The sequence below is a fragment of the Prionailurus bengalensis genome, chromosome A3 (genome assembly GCF_016509475.1).
Source record: "Prionailurus bengalensis isolate Pbe53 chromosome A3, Fcat_Pben_1.1_paternal_pri, whole genome shotgun sequence".
NCBI classification, from domain to species: Eukaryota; Metazoa; Chordata; class Mammalia; order Carnivora; family Felidae; genus Prionailurus; species Prionailurus bengalensis.
Window position 1 is genome coordinate 72,693,552 of NC_057354.1, and position 23,222 is coordinate 72,716,773.

General features: G+C 34.9%; 1 protein-coding gene across 2 annotated transcripts in view; it reads right to left on the bottom strand.

Moving 5' to 3' along the window:
• The window catches only part of PSME4 (proteasome activator subunit 4), a 100,198-nt gene that overhangs the window by 43,577 nt on the left and 33,399 nt on the right, over positions 1 to 23,222 (bottom strand). For both annotated transcript variants that reach the window (XM_043603382.1, XM_043603381.1), the window contains 16 exons: positions 22,461 to 22,610; positions 20,884 to 20,947; positions 20,280 to 20,354; positions 19,031 to 19,153; positions 16,675 to 16,767; positions 15,660 to 15,925; positions 12,819 to 13,005; positions 11,964 to 12,053; positions 10,284 to 10,348; positions 9,873 to 10,023; positions 7,738 to 7,836; positions 7,447 to 7,516; positions 6,900 to 6,967; positions 4,630 to 4,845; positions 3,977 to 4,134; positions 2,933 to 3,028 (listed from right to left, as the gene is read on the bottom strand). In XM_043603382.1, the coding sequence (XP_043459317.1) occupies positions 2,933 to 3,028; positions 3,977 to 4,134; positions 4,630 to 4,845; positions 6,900 to 6,967; positions 7,447 to 7,516; positions 7,738 to 7,836; positions 9,873 to 10,023; positions 10,284 to 10,348; positions 11,964 to 12,053; positions 12,819 to 13,005; positions 15,660 to 15,925; positions 16,675 to 16,767; positions 19,031 to 19,153; positions 20,280 to 20,354; positions 20,884 to 20,947; positions 22,461 to 22,610 (1,971 nt within the window). The remainder of the gene's footprint in view (positions 1 to 2,932; positions 3,029 to 3,976; positions 4,135 to 4,629; positions 4,846 to 6,899; positions 6,968 to 7,446; positions 7,517 to 7,737; positions 7,837 to 9,872; positions 10,024 to 10,283; positions 10,349 to 11,963; positions 12,054 to 12,818; positions 13,006 to 15,659; positions 15,926 to 16,674; positions 16,768 to 19,030; positions 19,154 to 20,279; positions 20,355 to 20,883; positions 20,948 to 22,460; positions 22,611 to 23,222) is intronic.

The following is a 23,222-nucleotide window of genomic DNA, read 5'->3' on the forward strand; positions in this document are numbered from 1 at the left end:
GATCAGGAAAACTCAGAACTGAACCAAGTTCCCAGTTTCTCATTATTGCAATTTTCTAGAAGACAAATACTACTAGTCCACGTGCAAAGCTAATTTAATAATGAAAGATCTGATGAAAAAAATTAAGTAGCCAGCCGGACCGTTTTACCTAACTGAGTTTTATATAAGAAAAATATAAGATTAATTTTAAAGAAAGAATTGGGTTGGTAGGTGCTTCCAAAAACTGGTCTGGTATTTCAGAAAATACACCATGTCCCACAATACCACAGCCAAAGTGTTTGTTATTAACAAGAGTGATTTCCTCAGGCATCTTAGGCATCTAACTAATTCATCACAATTATACCTTTCCTTTTCTCCCCTACCTGGTATTTGACTCTGTTTCTTATAGAGACTTGCTGCTATAATCTCCAAGAATTATGCTACAGATACTCTTCCTTCACACTAGGCAGTGTGGTTTATTATCACAAAACAATGGCATCATCAACTGAAATTATTTGACTAGTTTTTTCTTTTTCTTTTTTTTTTTAAAGTTTTATTTATTTAAGTAATTTCTACACCCAACATGGGGCTCACACTTATGACCCTGAGATCAAGAGTCAGCATGTTCCTCTGACTGAGCTAGCCAGGCACTCTGATTAGTTTTTTCAAATCAATTTACATTTAAGAAATCTTAACAATTACGGACCTATATTAGAATAAGAATTTTTTAAATTTATAAAGCTAACTTTATGATACTTCAGTGACAACTAATTTGCTATGTGCAAAAAAAGTTGAAATGTTAAAGAAAATAAATGTAAAAAGTCCTATGCTGTCAAAATAAATTAAAATTTCAGATGAAGGAGACACCAGATAGAAATTGGTTTTAAAGGGAAGGATTCTGTTAAGAATTATTTAAAAGCCTTTATAAGACTTTATAAACCCCCTCTTCTGGCAATTCAAAGGCCAAGGGCTGCTCATTAATCTTTGATTCTACTTTGTATAATCATTATCCCTGCCTACATGTATGTAACTATTACATATATATATAAAGGGCCCTAAAAATGTATATCACTCAATGATGAAAACAAATTAAGTTTCGTTCTGTATTTTATTTCATTAAGTATTATTAAATATACCAGAAAACATTTCATATTTATACTAAATATAAATTTTTCATTACTTCATTATCTTTTAGGGTATTAAAATTTCACTCTGAAAGTGAAAATTCTGAAACACAAAACTTTCCAGTTTAATTATCTTTCCTTCTCAATTTTTCTGGGAAAAACCTACAAAGATGCTCAAGATCCATTTTAAGGCTTATCATGTCTAATAATATAGGCAAACAGTCTACTTATTTCTATTCCATGGCATTCATAAAATGTTAACAACATGGTATTCTTCTCTTTATTGAAAATGTATTTCATTATATACAAACCTAATTGGTTTTATCATAACCAAAATATGCAACTTCTGTCCTGATGTGCACTTAGTTCAAAGGATAAAGACCTTCCTCCGATTCCCTGTCACAGTGCACATGGCACATGTGCATACTGATATGAACTGCACAGAAACCTGTCAGTCTCCTGACTGGACCCTTCAGCAGTGCATCCTCAGGATAACTCAATACTAAAAATCTGCTAATCATATATACAGAAGATACATGCTTTTGCTCTTAGATAAATTATTGGATTAAACTACCATATTTCTCAAAGTCAACATGTTATAGAAGAACTCAATTTACTGATGTAATAAATCTGTTATATATGAAGTAGGTTTTTAGCATGCCATAAGAGTTAAATTCTTACTATATTACATACTGCTAAGATCATCAGGAAAATCAAAACCATTTCCACAGGTCTCTCATTTTTAAATACTGTTTAAAATCAATCTCTCTTAACAAAAATGAATTTTGGTAAAACTGCCCTTAGATCAAACTATAATGCTGATGAAAACCAAAAGTGCTTTAAAAGAACTCAGCAAATTCCTAGACAAACTTAAAACACATTTCCTTACCTGAGATGACCCTACTTCTCCCTCTTAAATCTAATTAGCAATCTAAAGTTCAATGCCTAGGAACAGTTTTTAAAGGAAATTAAATGGGAATCATGAGAAAGCAGGACTCCAAGCAATGATTATACAAAATATGTGAAACACAAGCAAGCCATGTTTTAAAACCACTCCTTGAAGTGTTTAAGAATTTTGTTGCAAATCAACAAATTCCTCCCTTTGTGTTTTTTGAGGGGCAGGGGTTACTTACTTGTTTTTATGGGATTTTCATGAACTTGCTCAGCAAGGAGATGTTGATGTTGAGAGAAAATGATCTAAGGCAGTATAATGAAACTAGATCTGAAACTAGCATCTATCTACTTAATAACTGAGCTAGAGTTATTTTTCTATTATTTTCTATTAATCAGTTATTGCTGATTTCATTTAAACTCATTTTTTTCAACTTAAATGGTTGCACTAACAATGGACTAAATAAAGACATTCACTCACAATAGTTATAGTCTGAAAAGCACTTAAAATCAGAAAAGCAACTTAGTAGAATTTAAAAGCTCAAAATAACATTCAACAAATTTTTATGTAAAAACACGCAGATTTTTCCAGTAAAATCCTTAATGAACAGTGATTGCTGACCAAAAAAAGGAATTTTTTTTTAAAGAGCATTTTATCTTAACTCAGAAACTACAGGATGAACTTAGTATCAATATTTTTAAACCGATTAACGATGAAAATTATCCTACACTGGTATCACATGAAAAACTGAATAAAGCCTTAAAGTTTAGAGACCTAAATTCTGCCTCAGGTATTTTTGGCCTAACAATGACAAAACGGTTCAAGTGATACAGAAACAACACCAATAACAAAACCAGCGACTCGTTATTTGACTAAGACTTAAAATCATGCCAAATGGCAAAACAGCAAAATATGTAAAGTGGTTATTTTTACTTACAAGTTAGTAACTGGCTCTCCTTTCAGTGGAGGTAGGAGGTTTCCTGACCCAATTAAACAGTTGTGCACTATAGTCAGACTCTGTAGAATATCATCTCTGGAAAAGACAAAAGGTATCCTCATATTTTAGAAGACTCCAAATCCCCTTCTAACAAGAGGCCTTCTAGAGTCTAGGGTGGAGTACAAGAACCTTAAGTGGGGATATACAATATTAAGGTAAAAAAATGTCTTAAGGCCCACTTAATAATACAAGGTAATGAAATAAGTATTTACTGGTAATACAGACCTGCTTACAATTAAACAAGCTCTAAATAATCACAAGTAACAACAAGTGATTACCCTTTGTGAATCAATTCTGAATGCAATCACCTATTCACCCAAAGATCACTACCACTAACAAAAAGGGGAAACAGTGTTACAGAAGATCTCCCAACATAGTTCATCTTTCAAAAATGGACTAGCTACACATTTACTCCAAAAAGCAGTTCAGTCATCAATTGTACTTCTTTCCTTCTCCATTCCTACTGAATTTGCTTATTAAAATTTCCTGGTATTTGACACATAGTAACTTTCTTAATATTATTTTAGGAACTTTCAAAGATTTAAACTATAAAAGTCTAATGATCTTAAATAATTGTTCCTTGTTAAAGCCTCTTGGAAAAGAAAAACATCTCAGATATTTCACTAAGTACTGTTAATGTCAATAATATGAATTACAGAAAAAAAACCTAAAAAAACATCTAATCTGAATCTAGAAAAATAGGCATTTCCATACACTTCCCAAAAAATGCTCAAGCTAAACTGCTAAGTAGAAGTCACAAAAAGCAAACTAGAAAAAAACCCCAAGTTTTTCTATTTAAAAGGCTTAAAAATCATGAAGGAATTTGTTATACTGCTCTATATTAAATAGTTGTCTAATTGCATTTATGGCAGATATAAACACACACTGAAAATAAATCATTCGGGTACGCTGCAGAGAAAGGAAAAGCACAAAGATTTTAGTCTGCAACTAAGTAACAGTTCCTGGTTATGAAAGAAAACTAACCTAGACATTTCAAGTTCGCCATCACCACAGTGCTGGAGTTTGATGAGCTCAGGCTGAAGAAAAGAGTCCAACAGATAGAATGCAAAAGCCACTTCCTCTGAAGAAGGAACATGCCACTGGATGCCCAGATTCCACAAGTCCCCTGGTTTACCCCAGTCCTAGAAAAAAATAGCATTTGTTCAGCAAGTTGAGAAGTTGAAAAAAGAACATACACATGTAACATAAAAGGTCTTCCAGAAAATGTGGAAGTAATCCAAACCTAAGGTAGCAAAAAATGCACGAAAAAGGGCATGAAAACATCTTACCCCCCTTCCTTATCACTCCAGAAAAAGGTCTCCCTGAAGAGCCACTCAACTCTAAGAGCAATAGTGAGTTTCTGTGAGTCTACTGAGTTCCTCAATAAAATTATATGGAATATAGAGGTTACAAATAGCATACCAACTCACTTCATATACAAACAAAAAAGAAGAAAACTAAGCCGTTCCAGGGCTATGTTGCACTTTCCAAGTTTAAAAATTCCAATAATAAACGTAATAATCTACTTTAAAGATAAAGAAGTGATACCTTTATACACAAGAAAAACTCCCACACTTTGAATCCTTAGAAAAATAGCCCAATATGTACTTGAAATCTTGATTACTGACAACACCTGCCTTTATAGGAAAGTATTCAGAAGGAGGCTTGTCGAAGCCACCTGGCACACTGCAGTACTCTGTAGGGTAGATGAGTGTCGTAGAGCGAAGAAGGTGGTGTAGAAGGTTACAAGACAGAGTGTAACCCTGCTTACAGGTCAGGTGCAGGGTTCTTTGGAGAATCTTTACAAGCTGCTCCCTATAAAGAAGCAATTTCTTCCCATCCACTCGAGTAATCTAAAAGAGGAAGAAAATAGTTCAAGACATTTTGGTGAAAAGATTAAGAATCAATAATTAATGCAATGGACAATGTTTAGCTACTAAAGTAGCCTAAAATAGTAACAGTGTCTCTTCAAATGACTTTAATTCATTTTAGGACTGTCATTTTAAGTATATTCTAACAATTCTTTTTTTTTTTTTTTGGTCTAGAGAAGTAAAGTTTATTTATTTTTGAGACAGAGAGAGACAGAGCACGAGTACGGGAGGGTCAGAGAGAGAGGGAGACACAGAATCTGAAGCAGGCTCTAGGCTCTGAGCTGTCAGCATAGAGCCCGACGCGGGGCTCAAACTCACAGACCCTGAGATCATGACCTGAGCCGAAGTCAGAAGCTCAACTGACTAAGCCACCCAGGCACCCCAGAAGTAAAGTTTATTACATGAAAAACACATAAGGGTGAAAATTGGCAAAACACCTATATTATTCCCCTATGGAAACATATATGTATGTTATTTTAAACATTAACGTATGCTACTTTACAAAAAGATCAGAAAAATAGGAAAAGGGAAAATCATATGGGACCAGTAAAATGCAAATATCAAAATAGCAGCTAACAATGCTTTTTTAAGATCAAAACACATTCTCTGAATTCAGGCTCTCATGTACCATAGTACCATCCTTTCCCAAACAGTTTATTTCTTCGGTTCCTCAAATAATTAAAAATAGAACTACCCTATGATCCAGCAATTGCAATTGTATTTATCCATGGGATACAGGTGCGCTGTTTCAAAGGGGAACATATACACCCCAATGCAGCGCTATCGACAATATCCAAAGGATGGAAAGAGCCCAAATGTCCATTGATGGATGAATGGACAAAGAAGATGTGGGGGGGCGTGCACACAGGCGCGCACACACACACACACACACACACACACACGAGTATTACTCGGCAATCAAAAAGAATGGAATCTTGCTATTTGCAACTACGTGGATAGAACTGGAGGATATTATGCTAAGTGAAATTAGTCAGATAAAGACAAATATATGACTTCACTCATATGAGGAATTTAAGATACTAAACAGATGAACATAAGGGAAGGGAAAAATAATATAAAAATATAAAAAAAATAATATAAAAACAGGGAGGGGGATAAAACATAAGAGACTCTTAAATATAGAGAACAGGGCACCTGGGTGGTTCAATCGGTTAGGTGTCCGACTTCAGCTCAGGTCAAGATCTCACAGCTTGTGAGTTCAAGCCCCACATCAGGCTCTGTGCTGATCTAAGAGCCGGAGCCTGCTTCGGATTCTCTCTCTCTCAAATATAAATAAACATTAAAAAAAATTTTTTTTTAAATATAGAGAACAAACAGAGGGTTACTGAAGGGGTTGTGGCGGAGAGATGGGCTAAATGGGTAAGGGCATTAAAGAATCTACTCCTGAAATACTGTTGCACTATATGCTAACTAACTTGGATGTAAATTAAATAATACATATATTAACTAAAAAAAAATTTTTAAAGATGTAAAATCTACTGATAACTGATTAGAAACAATAAGAAATCTGCAAACAAACTAGTTTTACATACATATATGTATATGCTTTCCTTATATATTAATGAGAACTAATTAGAAAATTAATTAAATGTAGATATAATTCATAAGGAAAGAAAAGGTCTATCTCCTCAAAGAGACAAAACTTAAATGTAGTTCTCTGTTTGCTACCCAGTGAACTAACCCATAGAGGAAAATGAAGTCTCACTGAGAGCCAAATTTAGAATGTAGACAGGGGGAAGGAAAAAAAAAAGAACTGCCAAAATGGTAAAATTTTCAATGAAAGTTACTAATATCAGAATTAATCAGTAAAAAGCAGAGTGCTGCACATGGAAAGTCATCAACCAATATCACTCTTTTGATAACAAGAAAATGACATTATCTGATTTTGTAGCCATATCAAGAAATTTCTAAAACTTAAGATTTTTCATATTTTTATGTCAATTAAAAAAAATTGAAATTCTAAAACCAAGCCAACATTTACATACTACTTTCCTTAATCCAAAGACTTACAATACCTCAGACAAAAGTTGAAGATTCCACAGCAACTCCTTATCTAGCTCTTCTTCATTTAACACATCATCATCTAAAAATGGCAAAACAGTATCAAGGAAAGAGAACCATGTATCCAACTTAAATGCATCATTTTTCAATATTTGTCTTTAGTGTCTCTAACAGCTGAGAAGACGCTCTTTTTGAGAGACTTTTCATTCCTTCCTCATGTGGCTGAACTTGCTCCAGAAAAGGTAAAAACTCAATTTGCAAGAAAATAAACACATCAGTCAGGACTCCTGCTCCTCCAGTTCTCACAAAATAACTGATATTTTTTTATGGCAACCTCTGAATGTTCTTGTATATATGAAAATACTAATTTAACAAAGTAAAATTTCTAAGATGTCACCTGGATGATACCTTAATTTGAGTAATCCCTGTCCCAAACTACAAGATTTAATTTAATTATTGCTTAGCTTATAGAATCTGTTTTCATCAACAGAGTTCTAGAAACCAAAAAAAAAAAAAAATCACCTAAAATTGCAAATACAGAATAGTAACCTTATGACTTACTCATTGTAAGCTGAGTTATAACACTGCAGCAGTGAGGAACAAATAACTTCAAAGACTCCTCTGGGCAGCACTGAAAACAAATTTGTATAAGTAAGTTTTCTGGAAGGCCATGAATATTCAACACTCACAAAGTATACCCTAACACTATTTTCAGAGGCAAATAAGGGTTGTAAGCTGCTACTGAAAGAACGATATATTGTAAGTTATAACAAACATGTCTAAAAATAAGTAACCATATAAACCTGCTGGTTACTGATGCATTAATTCATCCAAAAAAGAAACCAAACTCACCTTTACAGCAGCACGGCACATGTCGGCCACCATGCGGCCTGCTACTCTTGTTTCAAATATATGTGAAATAGAAAAATTAAAAACTTTCTGAAGGGCGACCTATTAAGACATGTAAGAAATGAAAACGTCTTATGAGCATTTTTAAGAAAACTAAACATCTTATGAACCATAAAAGAAAAATGAGATTCAGACTATAAAAAAAACCACGTAGGAAATTTAACCATCTGAATTACAAAAATAATTCAATATAACATCAAGATCTATGAACAATCTTTGCACAAAACCCTAACGTGAACAAAACATTTCAGACACAAGATTTTATTTCCTACAGAAACATTAAACACAAAACTATAGCTGTTGGAAGCAAATGCAAATTATCTTGCTGGCTAATCCAACATAACAAAGGGAAGTTTTTGGAGTACTTAATATTTAGACTTTGTCATTCTGACAATGCTACAAACTATAAATATTTATCTCTACTCTAAAAGACCTGGAAGCAGGTTTTGAATCCTGCTTTTTTACAATCACATCACAGAAAGCAATTTTACAATCATATCACAGAACTGCCAAATGAAAGAATGGACTCTTGACATTTACAATTTTCAGGATTTCAAAGATTTTGGTTAAATGAGAAAATTTACATTAATTTCTATACTAACATATATCAGTAAATATTTCATGCATCTGTAAAGCAGTTTAGCTTTTACCCAAGATAAATACATTGAACAGTCATAATCTCAGATGAAGGGAGATGAAACATGAACGGAAGTAAAGTCTGGTCTTAAAGACCACACTATACATAACGTGTCAACCAATACTGAATAAGTGAATGTTTACAGAATGTCTTGGGAGGACACACAAACTCCCATTCATTATAGTTTGTGGGTTTTTTTTTTTTTAAGTTCATTCATTTATTTTGAGACAGAGAGAGAGAGAAAGAGTGCAAGCAGGGAGAAGGGCAGAAAGAGAGACTCCCAAGCAGGCTCTGCACTGGTAGCTTTCAACCCTGAGATCATGACCTGAGCTGATACCGAGTCAGACATTCAACCAACTGAGCCAACCAGGCACCCCTACAGTTTGCCAGATTTTTATACTTGGGATTTAATTTCTATCATGTGATGGCATAAACAATTTCCAAAACTTTCCTCCCAAACAGTATTTAACTGATTAAAAAAATGCAGTCAATTCTTGTTATATGTAATATATTCTATAAAGTTGCTTTGAGCACTGATATAGCAAATACTGAATCACTGTTCCTAGAGGAAATGCAGGATTAAGTACTAACAAGTCTCTGGTTTTCATCAACTGATAAATATATAATTTTCTTTATGTGTATTTAATATATATTGTTGATTCACTGACAGTGAAGCCAGCCAATGGCACTGTAACCCATGCCTGAATAAAGCTCATCTAAAACATGTTATTTTCTGTGAGGCACATCATAACTCTCTTACGCTCAGAACAGTAGACAGTGCTGCAACATTACTCCTGGGGGCCATTTTAAACCACAAAATCCCCAACAGAAAGCACAAAATGTGAAAACCTGGCACTAAATAGATGTAAAACTTGCCAGGGTGCCCGGGTGGCTGAGCTGGTTAAACACCCGATTCTTGATTTTGGCTCAGGTTATGATCTCATGGTTTTTGAGTTCGAGCCCTACGTTGGGCTCTGCGCACTGACCACGTGGAGCCTCCTTGGGATTCTCCCTCTCTGCCCCTCCCTTGTTCACATTCTATCTCTCTCAAAAATAAATAAACTCTAAAATAAATAAATTAATAGACACAAAGCTTGCTTACAGTATTAGAGCTGAAACAAGAAGGCAGAGTGTGTTACATTATTCAACCTCAGCCGTGAACACGTGCAACTCGTAATTTTTGCCAAATTTACACATCTGCACAAGAGCACTGTGAGTACAGATTCTGGGATTACAAACAAATTTTCTAGCAAGCAGATGAATTTGCAAATATGAAATTTGCAAATATAATGAGAATCAACTGTTCATCTTTTCCAAATTTTAGTATGAAACCAAGGATAAATGGCATGATACAATATTTAAAGTAACTTGAAGCTCAATTTTTAAAACAACAAAGAAAACAAGATTGGGATTTAATTTTTTGCAGCAATGAGACTCTTACCATAAATATTTCTTTGGAACATTGTGTGAGGATTGTACTAAACGTAGAAGACAGACCTAATTCGACCAAACTCTCCAAATGAGTCATTTTCTCAGTTTCTGTCTCTTCTCTTGTTTGCTCCAATGTGCTACTTTCTATAAGTCCAAAACATCTAAATAATCCAAAGAAAGGATAATTTTAGCAACTAAGAACTAGTTTAACATTTTTGATGATAATTAGATAACCCTCCATTGTCATGACTATTTGAATGACAGCTATGCAATTTGTGCAGGTTCACATATCACTTGACCTTTTATAACTTCAGAAGCTCGGTCCCAGGACAGTAGTTATGCAAAGAGACTGAAGTTGTTTGGACAGGATAGTCATTTCTTTCAATGTCTAATAGAGAGCGGGTCTGGAGCACATACTCACCTGTCCATAAATTGTAAGACGAAATCCTCAAATTCAGCTGTGGCTGAACAAAGTTCTCGTTCCACCTATGACATTTCAATGTGGAGAAAAATTAAAAATAGCCTTTGATTTTTTTCTCAGAACTAATGAAACTCAATTATGGCCTACAAAATAGATTTAACACTACATTATTATACTGAGTACGATGAGAAACAGTACCAGTACCACATATCAATTTAGAAAAACCCAACCTACTCCTTTCCGGGAATCAAAATAAGCAGCAATTAGCATTATTTTAAAGGGCCCAAAATAGAAGTCAAATAGCCATCTTTCTCAATAACTACAGTTTTTAAACTTCTAGTGTATGTATAAAGAATTATCTTACGACTTGAATATTCAAATGACAAAATTCAAGTAGAAACATGCCTACAATAAAGAAAATAGTTCTAGAAGAATCAGTCAGTAATGAAAAAAATGTCTTTTCATTAGATGTCAATCCCCTCAATACATTTATTCCTAAGCTAAAACCAAACAAAAACAAAATTTAAAAAACCCACCACTACCTTTGCTTAACAGAAAATTAGAAGTGACAAAAAATTGAAATGCACCTCCAGATGTCAGTTGTTTACAAAAATAGCCCATTTTCTGGGGCTCCTGTGTAGCTCCAGTCGGTTAAGCATCTGACTTCATCTCAGGTCATGAACTCATGGTTCATGGGTTCGAGCCCTTTGTCTGGCTCTGTGCTGACAGTTCAGAGCCTGGAGCCTGCTTCGGATTCTGTGTCTCCCTCTCTTTCTCTGTCCCTCCCCCACTCACAATGTCTGTCTCTCTCTCAAAAATAAACAAATAAAAAAATAGCCTATTTTTTTTTTTAATTTTTTTTTTTCAACATTTGTTTATTTTTGGGACAGAGAGAGACAGAGCATGAACGGGGGAGGGGCAGAGAGAGAGGGAGACACAGAATCGGAAACAGGCTCCAGGCTCTGAGCCATCAGCCCAGAGCCTGATGCGGGGCTCGAACTCACGGACCGCGAGATCGTGACCTGGCTGAAGTCGGACGCTCAACCAACTGCGCCACCCAGGCGCCCCAAAAATAGCCTATTTTTGACCTACAGCATTTGGTGGGTGCTCTGCAGATTATCTTACCAATGACCTGGCCTTCCATTTATATCATTCTAATCACAAAATAGTAATCTTAATGTTTATTTATCTTGAGAGAGAGAGAGAGAGAGAGAGAGAGAAAGGCATAGGGGCAGAGAAAGAAAGGGAGAGACATAGAATCCAAACCATGAGATCACAATCTGAGCTGAAATGGAGTCGGATGCTAAACCAATGTGAGCCACCCGGCGCCCCACAAAATAGTAATCTGAAACTGTTGGTATTTAAACTATCAAATTCTACTATGTGGGGTGCCTGGGTGGTTCAGTTGGTAGGGCATCTGACTTGGGCTCAGGTCATGATCTCACGGTCCATGAGTTCAAGCCCCACGTCGGGCTCTGTGCTGACAGCTCAGAGCCTGGAGTCTGCTTCAGATTCTGTGTTTTCCTCTCTCTGCCTCTCCCCCATTCATGCTGTGTCTCTCTCTCTCTCTCTGTCAAAAATTAATAAACATTAAAAAAAATAAAAAAAAATATTACTATGCATTTACGTAAGAGTTATAACTCAGTTAACAATCTTTCTACAACCAGTAAGCATCCTTACTTCTGTGAGGTCACTTCTTTCTTGTAGTACAGATGAACAATCTACTAAAGGCACCAGAGTGGAAAATGTTGCTATAAACTGGAATGTGATCTGTGGGAAGATGCAAAAAAATTAACAGTAATTATGTAATTCTAATTCAAAAATACAAGTATACCATAAGCTACAATAAAAAAGTACCCAAATAAATTATCTTAAGGGAAATACCACAGTAATATTCCAGGAAATTTTTTACTTAGATTTGAACATTTTAAGATTCCTCATAATTAAGGAGCTGTTACTTTAGTAATGAAGTTACATTAAATTTACTTCCATAGTTATTTATTATGTTTAAGCACAACATTCTCCAACTCTCTGTCAATCAAAAGTTAACTTTGCCCCCCACCCAAAGATGCAAAATTAACTAAGGATAAAAAGGAAATTCTTAAGCAAAAGCTACAGATTGGGGAAGAGGGAAGGTGAGCCAAAATTCTAAGTCAGGAGAGGTGTGTATAAATGGGATCTGGCATTTTGCACCCAGCAACTGTTATCATGCCCTTGTCATCAGTGTAGATGAAGGGAAGTACAAATGATCACATGCTGATTTTTAATATCTCTACTTAAAGAAAATAGTAAATATACAGCAAGCGTTGAAAAAATCCTGTGATCATTACATGTATCCAGATTATGGCACATTACTTCTGAAGGATGACATATAGCTCAACTAACCATCCACAGATCTAAACTTGGGCATCTACAGATATAATCCTTTTAGCATTAACAAATTTTACACTGAACTATGTTCTAAACAAAACTTAACAGGATGCCAACTCACACAATTAGAACTCAGACACAAAACAGAATGATAAATATGCTTACCATGCATTTACTGAAGTCATTTGGATCCACCCCAGGCAATGCTCTCATCAACAGAGGTAGCATGTGTGTTGGACCTTCAGGAAACCATTTGCCCCCTGATACCAAACTGCGGGCTACTCCAATTACACAACTTAAAGTAGCTGTGAGCTGGTGAGGTTCTGTTAAAGTCTCTAGTGCAGGATACGTTCTACAGTTGAAAACAGAATTAAAAAAAAAAAAAAAAGATTCCATCACAGATAAAAAGGCACAATACATTAAATCTCCCAAATTCATAAACTACATGTTGGCTTTAAGGCTGGTAGCTAGCAGAATCTTTTGAGTGAGTATAAGTTAACAGAATCATACACATAAAGGAAAGGTACATGTTTCCCCAATCCCCTGCCACCTCACCATGGCTCTCCATGCATATTTCACAGTGAAAAAGAACATAAACTGCCAAGATCTAGCATTATTTCAGTCAGCTGAATCTACTTCCCTATGTCAATAGGAATGCATCTAATCTAATGGTCAGTGACTATCAGAATTCAGGAAGAGCAAGTGATAATTATCCCACTCTTCCCTTTTATTCGAAAAACAATCTTTACTAAAACCCTGAAATTTCTCTTATACTTTTTAGAAGACTGGTATTTTAAAATTGGAAATCTGCTCTAGAAACATAGTAGAAGATTTCCTGACACTAGAGTGCATAAACAAGGGAGAATAATACAAATACAGTCTTTGATCATCAAGTAAAATACAAGGCAAGAACATTCACTCTTTGACAAGTGATTTCATTTTTGAGAATCTATCCTGTGGGGGGTGGGGGGGGGAGTCTAAAATGCAGTCATTTAAAATTTCTCTTATACAGAAAAAGTAAATAATAAAGGAAATTTCATCATAAGTAGAAAAAAAGAGGATTTGGAACAGGGGTAAAAAAAACTAACAAACCTATGCTTACTTTAAAAGATGAAGAAAACAAACCAACTCTTTAACAGAGGAGATCTAAAATCAAATGCCTAAAATTTATTTTCTACATTTTTACTTTTTAAAGTACTTTTGCTTTTATAAAAGAAAACTTGAAAATATGTCTCTTATATGTCTCTTGGCCAAGCATGTATCACTCAATATGCTATTAAATTTGTCCAAAAAGTGAAAACTAAAGAAAAATGTGTTGGAATAATTTTACTTGTATATAACCTTCGTTCCTTCTATTAAAAATGTATCTCACTACATAATTCATCAGCTGGAAAACACTGAAATAAGCCAAAACAAATATCAAAATATTCCCATCTTCAAAATTTTAGCTATGCAAACAGCTGAAGTCCCTCCTTAAAGGTATGTCTCTCCTCAACAAGAGACATCAAGGGAACTGCCACTGAACTGTTAGTGTCGCTACCACATGGAGGCCAGAGTGCAGAGAATATTGGGGGTTGGGACAGAGTAGAAAGCGCCTAATTTCCCCATTCTATTTCCTAATTAAATTATATGTACTGGGAGAGTTTCAGTGCCCCCAAAGTGCACACAAAAAAGGGACAGGTTTGGAAAATGAGGTAAAACTTGAATATTTATGGCAATGGGGACAGGGCCAAACCAAGAGGTTTGGAAAATGAGGTAAAACTTGAATATTTATGGCAATGGGGACAACTTGAATATTTATGGCAATTTATAAATAATGGAGACCTATTTTGGTCAAGATCTTTTTTTAATCTTTTTAATGTTTCTTTTTGAGAGAGAGAGAGCGCAAGCAGGAGAAGGATGAAAAGGGGGGTGGGACAGAGGACCTGACGCAGGATCTGAGGCGGGCTCTGCACGGACAGCACAGAGGCCAATGTGGTGCTCAAACTCATGGTATATCATGAAATGAACTCGTGAAATCATGACCTGAGCCTAAGTCAGACGTTCAATCAACTGAGCTGCCCAGGCACCCCAAGATCTTTAACAGGATACCTGTCTCCAAGCAAATATGCCCAATTATGCTATTTTAGTGGTAAGTAAGATAATAGGCTGTCATGTACATTATCACTAAAGGACCTTGCACAAATCTATTTTATGGAACTCGAACTGTTGTTAGACCCTTCTTAGCCCTAAAAAACTAGTATTTTTTTTTTTTGAGTAAGACATTAAAAGAGAAATCATAAAGCTCAACTTCAGACAGCAGAGGAATTAACAGAAAGGTTAAGTATTATTATAGAAGTTCAGAAGGCCTATAATGTGACAGTGACTAGGCAAACAGAAAACTTGTTACTATTTCAACATACAAAACAAAATGAATGTAATAAAGTCTACATTGTGGAAATAATACATATAAGATTATATAGTACGTGAAAATAATAAAGATAGTCAAATTTTCTTCTGTATCACTGCTTCTAAGAAATAAAAGAAATCCAAAATCACTTTCACTGCCACATTCTCAATATTTAGTGACACTCACATTTTGATGTAAAAGCAGTCAGAGCTTGCTTATTTGCTTGCTTGCTTCCTAAAACAATTTTATTTTTAAGTAACCTCTATACTCAACATGGGGCTGAAACAACCCCGAGATCAAGAGTCACATGCTCCATCGACTGAGCCCACCCGGCACCCTTACTTTATTAAGCACAAACTTCAGAAACTAAAATTTGCCAATAATTCAAAAATATTTTATCCATTTAGTATCGATTTTCTTTTCTCTTCAGTAAACCTTTATCAAGCTACCAATCATTAGGTTAAAATGCCTTGCTTCTCCTCTAGGAACAGGAATAAGTAGCAAGAGAGCAAAAGAGAGCCACAGAAAAGACAACTAAGTAGAACAGCAGAGTAGAGGGAAGAGATAACCAGAACGGCCGGCCAAGGCTTCAACCAAACATGTAAAGCTACACTTACCTTTCAAGTACAGGGGGTATTACTAACTCAGGTCTCATGAGTGCAAGATTCTGCAGAGCCTGTGCTGCTTCTAAACTACCAGTTTTGCTAAACATAGCCAAGAGGACAGGTTGAATAATGCATCGTACAAAGTCTGTAACATCTTGATCAGTAAGCTTATGGCTATCAGGCACAGGAGTTAACCAAGAAGGCTTCTTGTATCTTTCACGATGCAATCTTCTAACAACACTGTTTGGCAACCGCTGAAGTAGTTTCATTAACTTGTTCTGGGGACACAGAAGCAAAAAGTCCAAGGTAGGTTTGATTTCCCACACAGATAGTTATGGTTCCTTTCTACAATCCAAGTAAAATTTCTTAAAATAACAGCTCTTACAATCTATTACAAACACCTGCATAGCATAACTAGATAGAATAAAATACTTTATCAATAAATTACTGATAATAATAAATATTTGTTTTAAATGTCAATTTTATTTTTTTTTAAATAAGGTTTATTTTTGAGAGAGAGCAAGCACAAGCAGGGGAGGGGCAGACAGGAGACAGAGAATCCCAAGCAGGCTCCATGTTGATCTCCATGCGGAGATCTCTTAGGCTTGAACTCACTAACAGTGAGATCATGACCTGAGGCAGGACACTTAACCCACTGAGCCATGCAGGCACCCCTCAAATGTCAATTTTATTTTCTAGCACCAGATGAACCTTCCATTACATGAAAAACTATTCTAACCAGGCAATGTGGAAAGAAAACAAAATCCAAAACCAAAAACCACACTGACTGTACTTTCTATTACCAGAATGTGACATTTTGTCACCAGCTACTGGACCAGTATTATCTTATTTTTATGTTCTATGAACACAGTATCTTAGTCTGAACTTAATCAGCTACATATAGCCAAAAGTTATACTTATATGAAGGACAGAAATAGTATTATAGGTTGCATAATAGGCGATAGTTATGTGTGACCATAACTTTAAAAAGTTCCAAACCCTACAATAAAAAAATGAACATACTCACCAGCCAGCGCCCATTATTTGAAGGGTGGTAAAAAGATGTGATGCTGTTAAACAAACCAGCCAAGTGTTTCTGTACTAGCTTACTTGGTCCACCCTATTCAGATAAAAGAATAAAAATATCAGTACCCTCAGTACCCTGGAAAATTGAAGGGATCAATAGGCCCAAGCCTACATATAACTCTCCAACATGGTGCACATCCATCTTGATGAGAAAAACCAATTCTACCTCCAAATAAAAGCCAAAAACGATTTGCTAGTAAACTTTCCACAATCCTCAATTCAAAACACTCTACTAAAAGTAAGGGCAACCTACTGAAACCAAATTAGGTAACTGCAAAGACATCTTTCAATTTAGGGTATCGGCATATTTTACTCTTCTGCAGTGAAAAAACTTTTGTCAGTAAGAGAGTCTTAAAATAACCAAGAGTGCTAACATCAGGCATAAAAAGCATTCCTTAAATGATTTGAGAAGTGAATTTCTTATTGCAGGAAATGAAGATGTGAGATTTACATAAATGGATTCAAATATTTTATTATTACTCCTAAACGTTTCAAATGATTAAACCTGTGGTATGTGACCATTTAAAAAAAATTTTTTTTTAAATGTTTATTTATTTTGAGAGAGACAGAGAGAGACGGACAGACAGACAGAGTACGGGCAGGAAAGGGGCAGAGCGAGCGAGAGAGAGAGACACACACATAATTCAAAGCAGGCTCTAGGCTCTGAGCTGTCAGCACAGAGCCTGACACAGGGCTCGAACCCACGAACTGTGAAATCATGACCTGAGCCAAAGTCGGAAGCTTAACCAACTGAATCACCCAGGTGCCCTTGACGACATTTTGACTCAAAGGAAAAATAGTTTTTTCTCAATCTATTACCCAAACAAACACACCAAACAACAATATGATCTGGGGGAAAAATGAGGAAAAAAGTTAGTATTCAATCTTATCAAGTTGAACAGCCCTGAGGATAAAGAACTACAGCTTGGTCTTGAAACCTTCTCTCTCTCTCTCAAGATGATCTTTCAAGAAACAGCCTAGACCTAAGGTAGACTGTCCAGTTACATGAGGAACATGTCTTCCTGCTGAAATGAAATCCACGTTCATGTTCCCAATTTAGAGTAGGTCAACAGCTAAAGAGACCATAATAATTCCATAGCAAAAAAACAAAACAAAACAAAAAAAAAAAACCAACAAAAATTTCAAAATCCTAGCATAATAATTAGCTTTTTTAATTATATTCAATATTCATATCTAACACAAAATAAACATGTCAATGGGAAAAACTGTATGAGAAAGAAGAGCAACATGAACTAAAATAAAGTTGATACTAATCATGATATAATTCTGTTGCTCCTAAAAAAAAAAATTGCTGATATAACATAGTAAACATCCAGATGTTTTTACTCATTTGGAGTATTATAAAGAAAATAGGATTTTCCTATTTAATAATGAAATTGCAAAAACGGGGGGAGAATGAATTTCATTTTTTAATTTTAATGTTCATTTATTTTTGAGAGAGAGAGAGCAAACAGGGATGGGGCAGAGAGAGAGGGGAGACAAAGAATCTGAAGCAGGCTCCAGGCTCTGAGCCGTCAGCACAGAGCCTGACACAGGACTCTATCCCTTGGGCTGTGAGATCATGACCTGAGCCAAAGTCAATGCTTAACTGACTGAGCCACCTAGATGCCCCTGAATTTCTCTTTTTAATCTAAGAATAAAATGTAAGAGCTAAACTTCTCACAACCATCCTGCCTTATCCACAGAAAAAACAACGAAACAATATAACCTGGGGAAAAATATCAAACACAGAATAATAATTTTAAAAAGAGAGAGCTGTAGAAGGAGAATGAATGACAATCCAGAAAATTACAGTATGAAATTGTTTTAATATTCTTATTTGGAAGAGGACACTGAAATCCAAGCATGTGGATATATTTTTACTTTCCTTCAAGGATGTCAGTAAAGTAATCCTCCATACTTCTCCCTTCACCAAGATTACTTTATTTAATTAGCTTTGTGTTCAATGCCATCTTCAACACTGAATGCATTAGTACTGAGCATATGCAAAACCCCAAGTTCTAATCCCACATTTATCATTATCAACTTGACCTTTCATCTGTGAGATTGTTAGACATTCTAAATCTCTCAAAACTCTAAACCCTGACTCTATTTTTAGGATTCATTGGCTAGAGAGATTTATAAATGGTGTGTTACGACTACATTCTGGGTCTGAGAAACACTAGCTTACTACATCAGAAAATATCGAAGAATCAAATGACCAACTACGATACTAATATAGGCTTATGTTTTTACATGGTTAACACAAAATTTAGAAGAACTAATGTGTTACAAACCATCATGGCGGTGATCCATATTACAGCATGTCCTATATCATATGCATTTGTTAAAAATCTTGGGACTAACACTTGACTGCTTCCCACTGGGAGGTTCAAGCTTCTCAGAATTCTCGTAAATATCTTTCAAAAGAAAAAAAGAATTAAGAATAAATATTTATAGGTATCAAGTAACTCCTTAAATAACTGAAGTGATATATATTAGTGTTGGTGCATGTATTCTCACTGGATCAGTTTTTAAGCAAAATTACATACTGTTTGGCAGTTTTATATACTGCTATATTCCATAAAATTTACATAGAAGATCTACTTTTTAAAATGTTTTATTATTTTAAGTTTATTTATTTAAGTAATAGCTACACCCAACACAGAACTGAGGGTCAAGAGCTACATGCTCTAACAACTAAGCCAGCCAGGCACCCCTATTTGCTTTTTCTTAAATGACACTGAGGTCACAGGAGTATGAATCTGAAACAGCTGTATCCATGAACCCATAAACAAACAAATGAGATATAAATGCAAATACTTGTCTTCTAGTGAGTTATTTTCCCTTTCAAAATTCTAACACTGATTTGATTTTTTCCCCAAGAATTTGCATTTTAATCTTAATTGCATTTTAATAATTTATATTTAAAACCTGTCATTAGTAACAGATAGGGAGCCCAAATGTAGAAGAAAATGACTTTTCTTCTTTAGTTTCTACTGGACAGCACAAGCAGAGGTAAACAGTAAGCTTAATGTTTGCTGCTCTGCCTCCCTGCTCTACAGTCAAGGTGTGGATCAGAATCACCTGTACACCCCATGCAGGCCCTCTTGGATTTACGGCAGCTGAAACAAAACAGAAGCTGCAGTGTTAAGAACACTGCACCTAAAGACACTCTAGCTTTATTTGCTCGAGGAAAATGTGACATAAAAAGTGGAGAACACTCTAGAATAGGAATCAAATACAATACCCAAAATTTGTTGGAAGGTATGAATTAAGACCCCGAATAATACACTTTGTACTTCCTAAATTACTCACTCTGAAACTTCTATTTCATGTCCGGCGTAAGCAAGACAAAAATCATACATTTCTGATACCTTAATATGAACCAATTAATTTTTTAAAATAAATGGTCTATCCCGGAAAACTTTATGTTTTTACTAGTGGTCAAAAAAATTTTAGCAATTAGCATACAAAACACACTTCTTAAAGACACAAAAAGTGCTATCAGTGCTATTGTATGTTGTATGTTCACATGTTAATTACCTTTGGTACATATGGATCCCAATCTATGTACCCTATATTATCTGTAGCCAATCGAGCAAAGAGATTTACTAGTTGCTGAAAGTAAAAAAAGAAAGACAATTAAGTAAGTACACTTGTTGTTATTAATAAGTGTCAGTCACACCCCTTATCCATTTGTTGTTCTCAGCTATCATCATTAACACAACTTAATACATGGTTTATGGCTCATTTTTTAAAAATCTCCAAATTTCAGTTTTGATTGTCACCATCTTAAATCAACTGTAGTTGAAATGCTTATTAAAAGGGAAATGACAAAGCATCATTCACAATGCAAACAGAAGACATTTTAATCTAATAAGCATAAAGAAAACATCCACAATGTTTCTAACAACGTGCCAGTGAAGGTACAAAAGCAGAGTCTTACATTTCATAATACATGCACATGCTTCTAGATATTGATAAAAACAAAACAAACAAGTGTCTGTTTCTGTTAGAAAACAGCAAACAGAATTTAAAAACAAACAAAAAATAATTACAACACTGCCAAGAGCCAATTCTAGGAAGTGAAGTTACTTATCAAATGATCTGATATATACTGTCAGAAGGAAAAAAATAGGATACTCACCCCCTCCCACTGTGGGAGATTTTGCACTGAAACCCAAAGGCCAATTAATTCATCAAACCAAAGTCTGAAGAAGAAAAATGGTGTTATGAATAGCAAGTGATTTATAGAAAGTGGTTCAAAGCCAGGTATCCTTTGTATTTTTTTAATCTATTATTCTTACTGATAACTATACAACCTAGAAAAAATAATACTCAATGTACAAACTTAATGGAACAAATAACTATTTTTTCTGAATATTCCACTTCCAATACACTTATGCCAAAAGAGTAATCTCATCAACCCCCTACTTCATTGTTAAATAATTACTGACCACCCCTATCTAACACTGTTTACAAGTGTCTCCTTCCTCCCTTTCTCCTTTAATATTTTCCTATTACTATCTATTCTTGCAACTCTCCCTTGCATTCTGTTTTTTAATAAGCCAATTAGTAATTATGCCATTAACTACCACTATAATAAGTGTTCCCTAAAAGAATGAGTCACGAAGTGTTAGGTAGAACTAAATTATTGTGGGGGAATTATCTCAGATTAAACAGAAGAGGATGTCAGGGCAAGAAAGTGCTGCAATATTATTCACCAATCTTTACAAAGGTCAAAGAAATGCTTTTAGAATTTCTGGATGAGAATTAACATTTCATCAATATACAGCTAAATACAAAATTTCTGATTTGAAAGAAATAAAAGATTTGGCATCTCACTATAGAAAATATGGGGAGGAGGGACTGGGGAGTAAGCATGAATCCACAACACAGTAATAATACCTATTTCCTTCCAGTCTTTTTTTCATACCTTTTCTTTTTTCCATAAAAGCACAGTCTAAATTTCTTCATTCTAGCACTTGTTTTATACCTATAGTCATCTAGAAAAAAAAGTTCTCTTTTTTTTTTTAAAGTAGGCTTCATGCTCATCACAGAACATAGCGGGTCTTGAACTCATGACCCTTAGATCAAGACCTGAGCTGAGATTAAGAATTGGACGCTTAACTGAGCCACCCCAGAAAAAAAAAAAAATTCGTAAAAGCAGTGCTAAGACTAGAACAAGTAAAGAAAAAAAATTATAGGAAAGGCCCAAGAAAAACTACAAGTGATGAATAAAACCAAGTTTTATAAAAACACTTTTCCTTTTCCTGAACTCCACACAATTTAACATTTTTATCACTGCTTATTTACTGATACTTTCTACTCCTTTTTGCATTTTTTATTCTTTCTCTCTTGCTTTCTTAAATTAAAGCCCTCATCTTTCCTTTTTTGTTTTTTTAAGATTTTATTTTTAAGTAAGCTCTACCTACCCCCAACATGGACTCAAACTCACAACCCCGAGATCAGTAATAGTCACGTGCTCTACCAACTGAGCCAGCCAGGAAAAGCCCTCATCTTATTTGTTTGACATACAAGCATTATTCTCTCTTCATTTACAATCTTATGTTTAATTGTTTCACCCTTCACACACTTCAAGTATAATCAACATAATGGCTGAATTAGTAAATTTTTGTTTACTTATAATTGCTTTACTGGTCTGCTTATACATCTCTATTTCTTGCTCTATTCTATAATTTGTTAAGATATGTATATACTTACTTAAAACCTTTATGATGAAGTTCTGGAGGAAGGGAGGTAGGAAGAAATATTTCAAAGTAAGTGATGGCCTTTTGCATTGTTACGTCAAAAGGGCACATTAAAGGCCGCCATTCTTCTAGCATCTCAGCTGTGGCATCTGCTGGAAAGTATCTAATGAAAAAGAAGGTTTTCATTTACCTAATCAGTGCTTTAAAAAAACATTCTACAACATCAACATGTGGCTGACAAAAAAAGGGGGAGGGGGGATGGATTTTATAAGGCATAGCACACACACTACAAATGTCAAGTTAACTTAAACACATTTTGCCACTCTCAATAACCTATAAATATAAACATACATGTTTCTTGCAGTTTTTCCCTTCCTGTGTGCTATGTAATAGCAACAAGAAAAAAATTTAGTCAGAAAATCCAGTCTATATATATGGATAATCAGTGACATGAGAAAGAGAACACCGGACAAACCATTTCCTTTCACTGTACCACAGAGCTCTCTTGTAATACAAGAGCAGGTTAGACTAGACAGTCTGGTCCTACAGGTACTAATATTTTACAAGTCTAGGAAATGGGCAGGAGAGCCCTTGGAGTAGAGAAGATTCACAAAATTAAAATCTGACGTGTGCATTCATACACAAAACAAAGGTAAATGGAAAAAGAGGACCCATGTATAATTACTAAATGTCCATTAAGGGATTTAAAATAACAACAACAAAAAAAGTATATGACAAATTCGATTTGAGTATGGCCAAAAAAGTTAGGAAACCC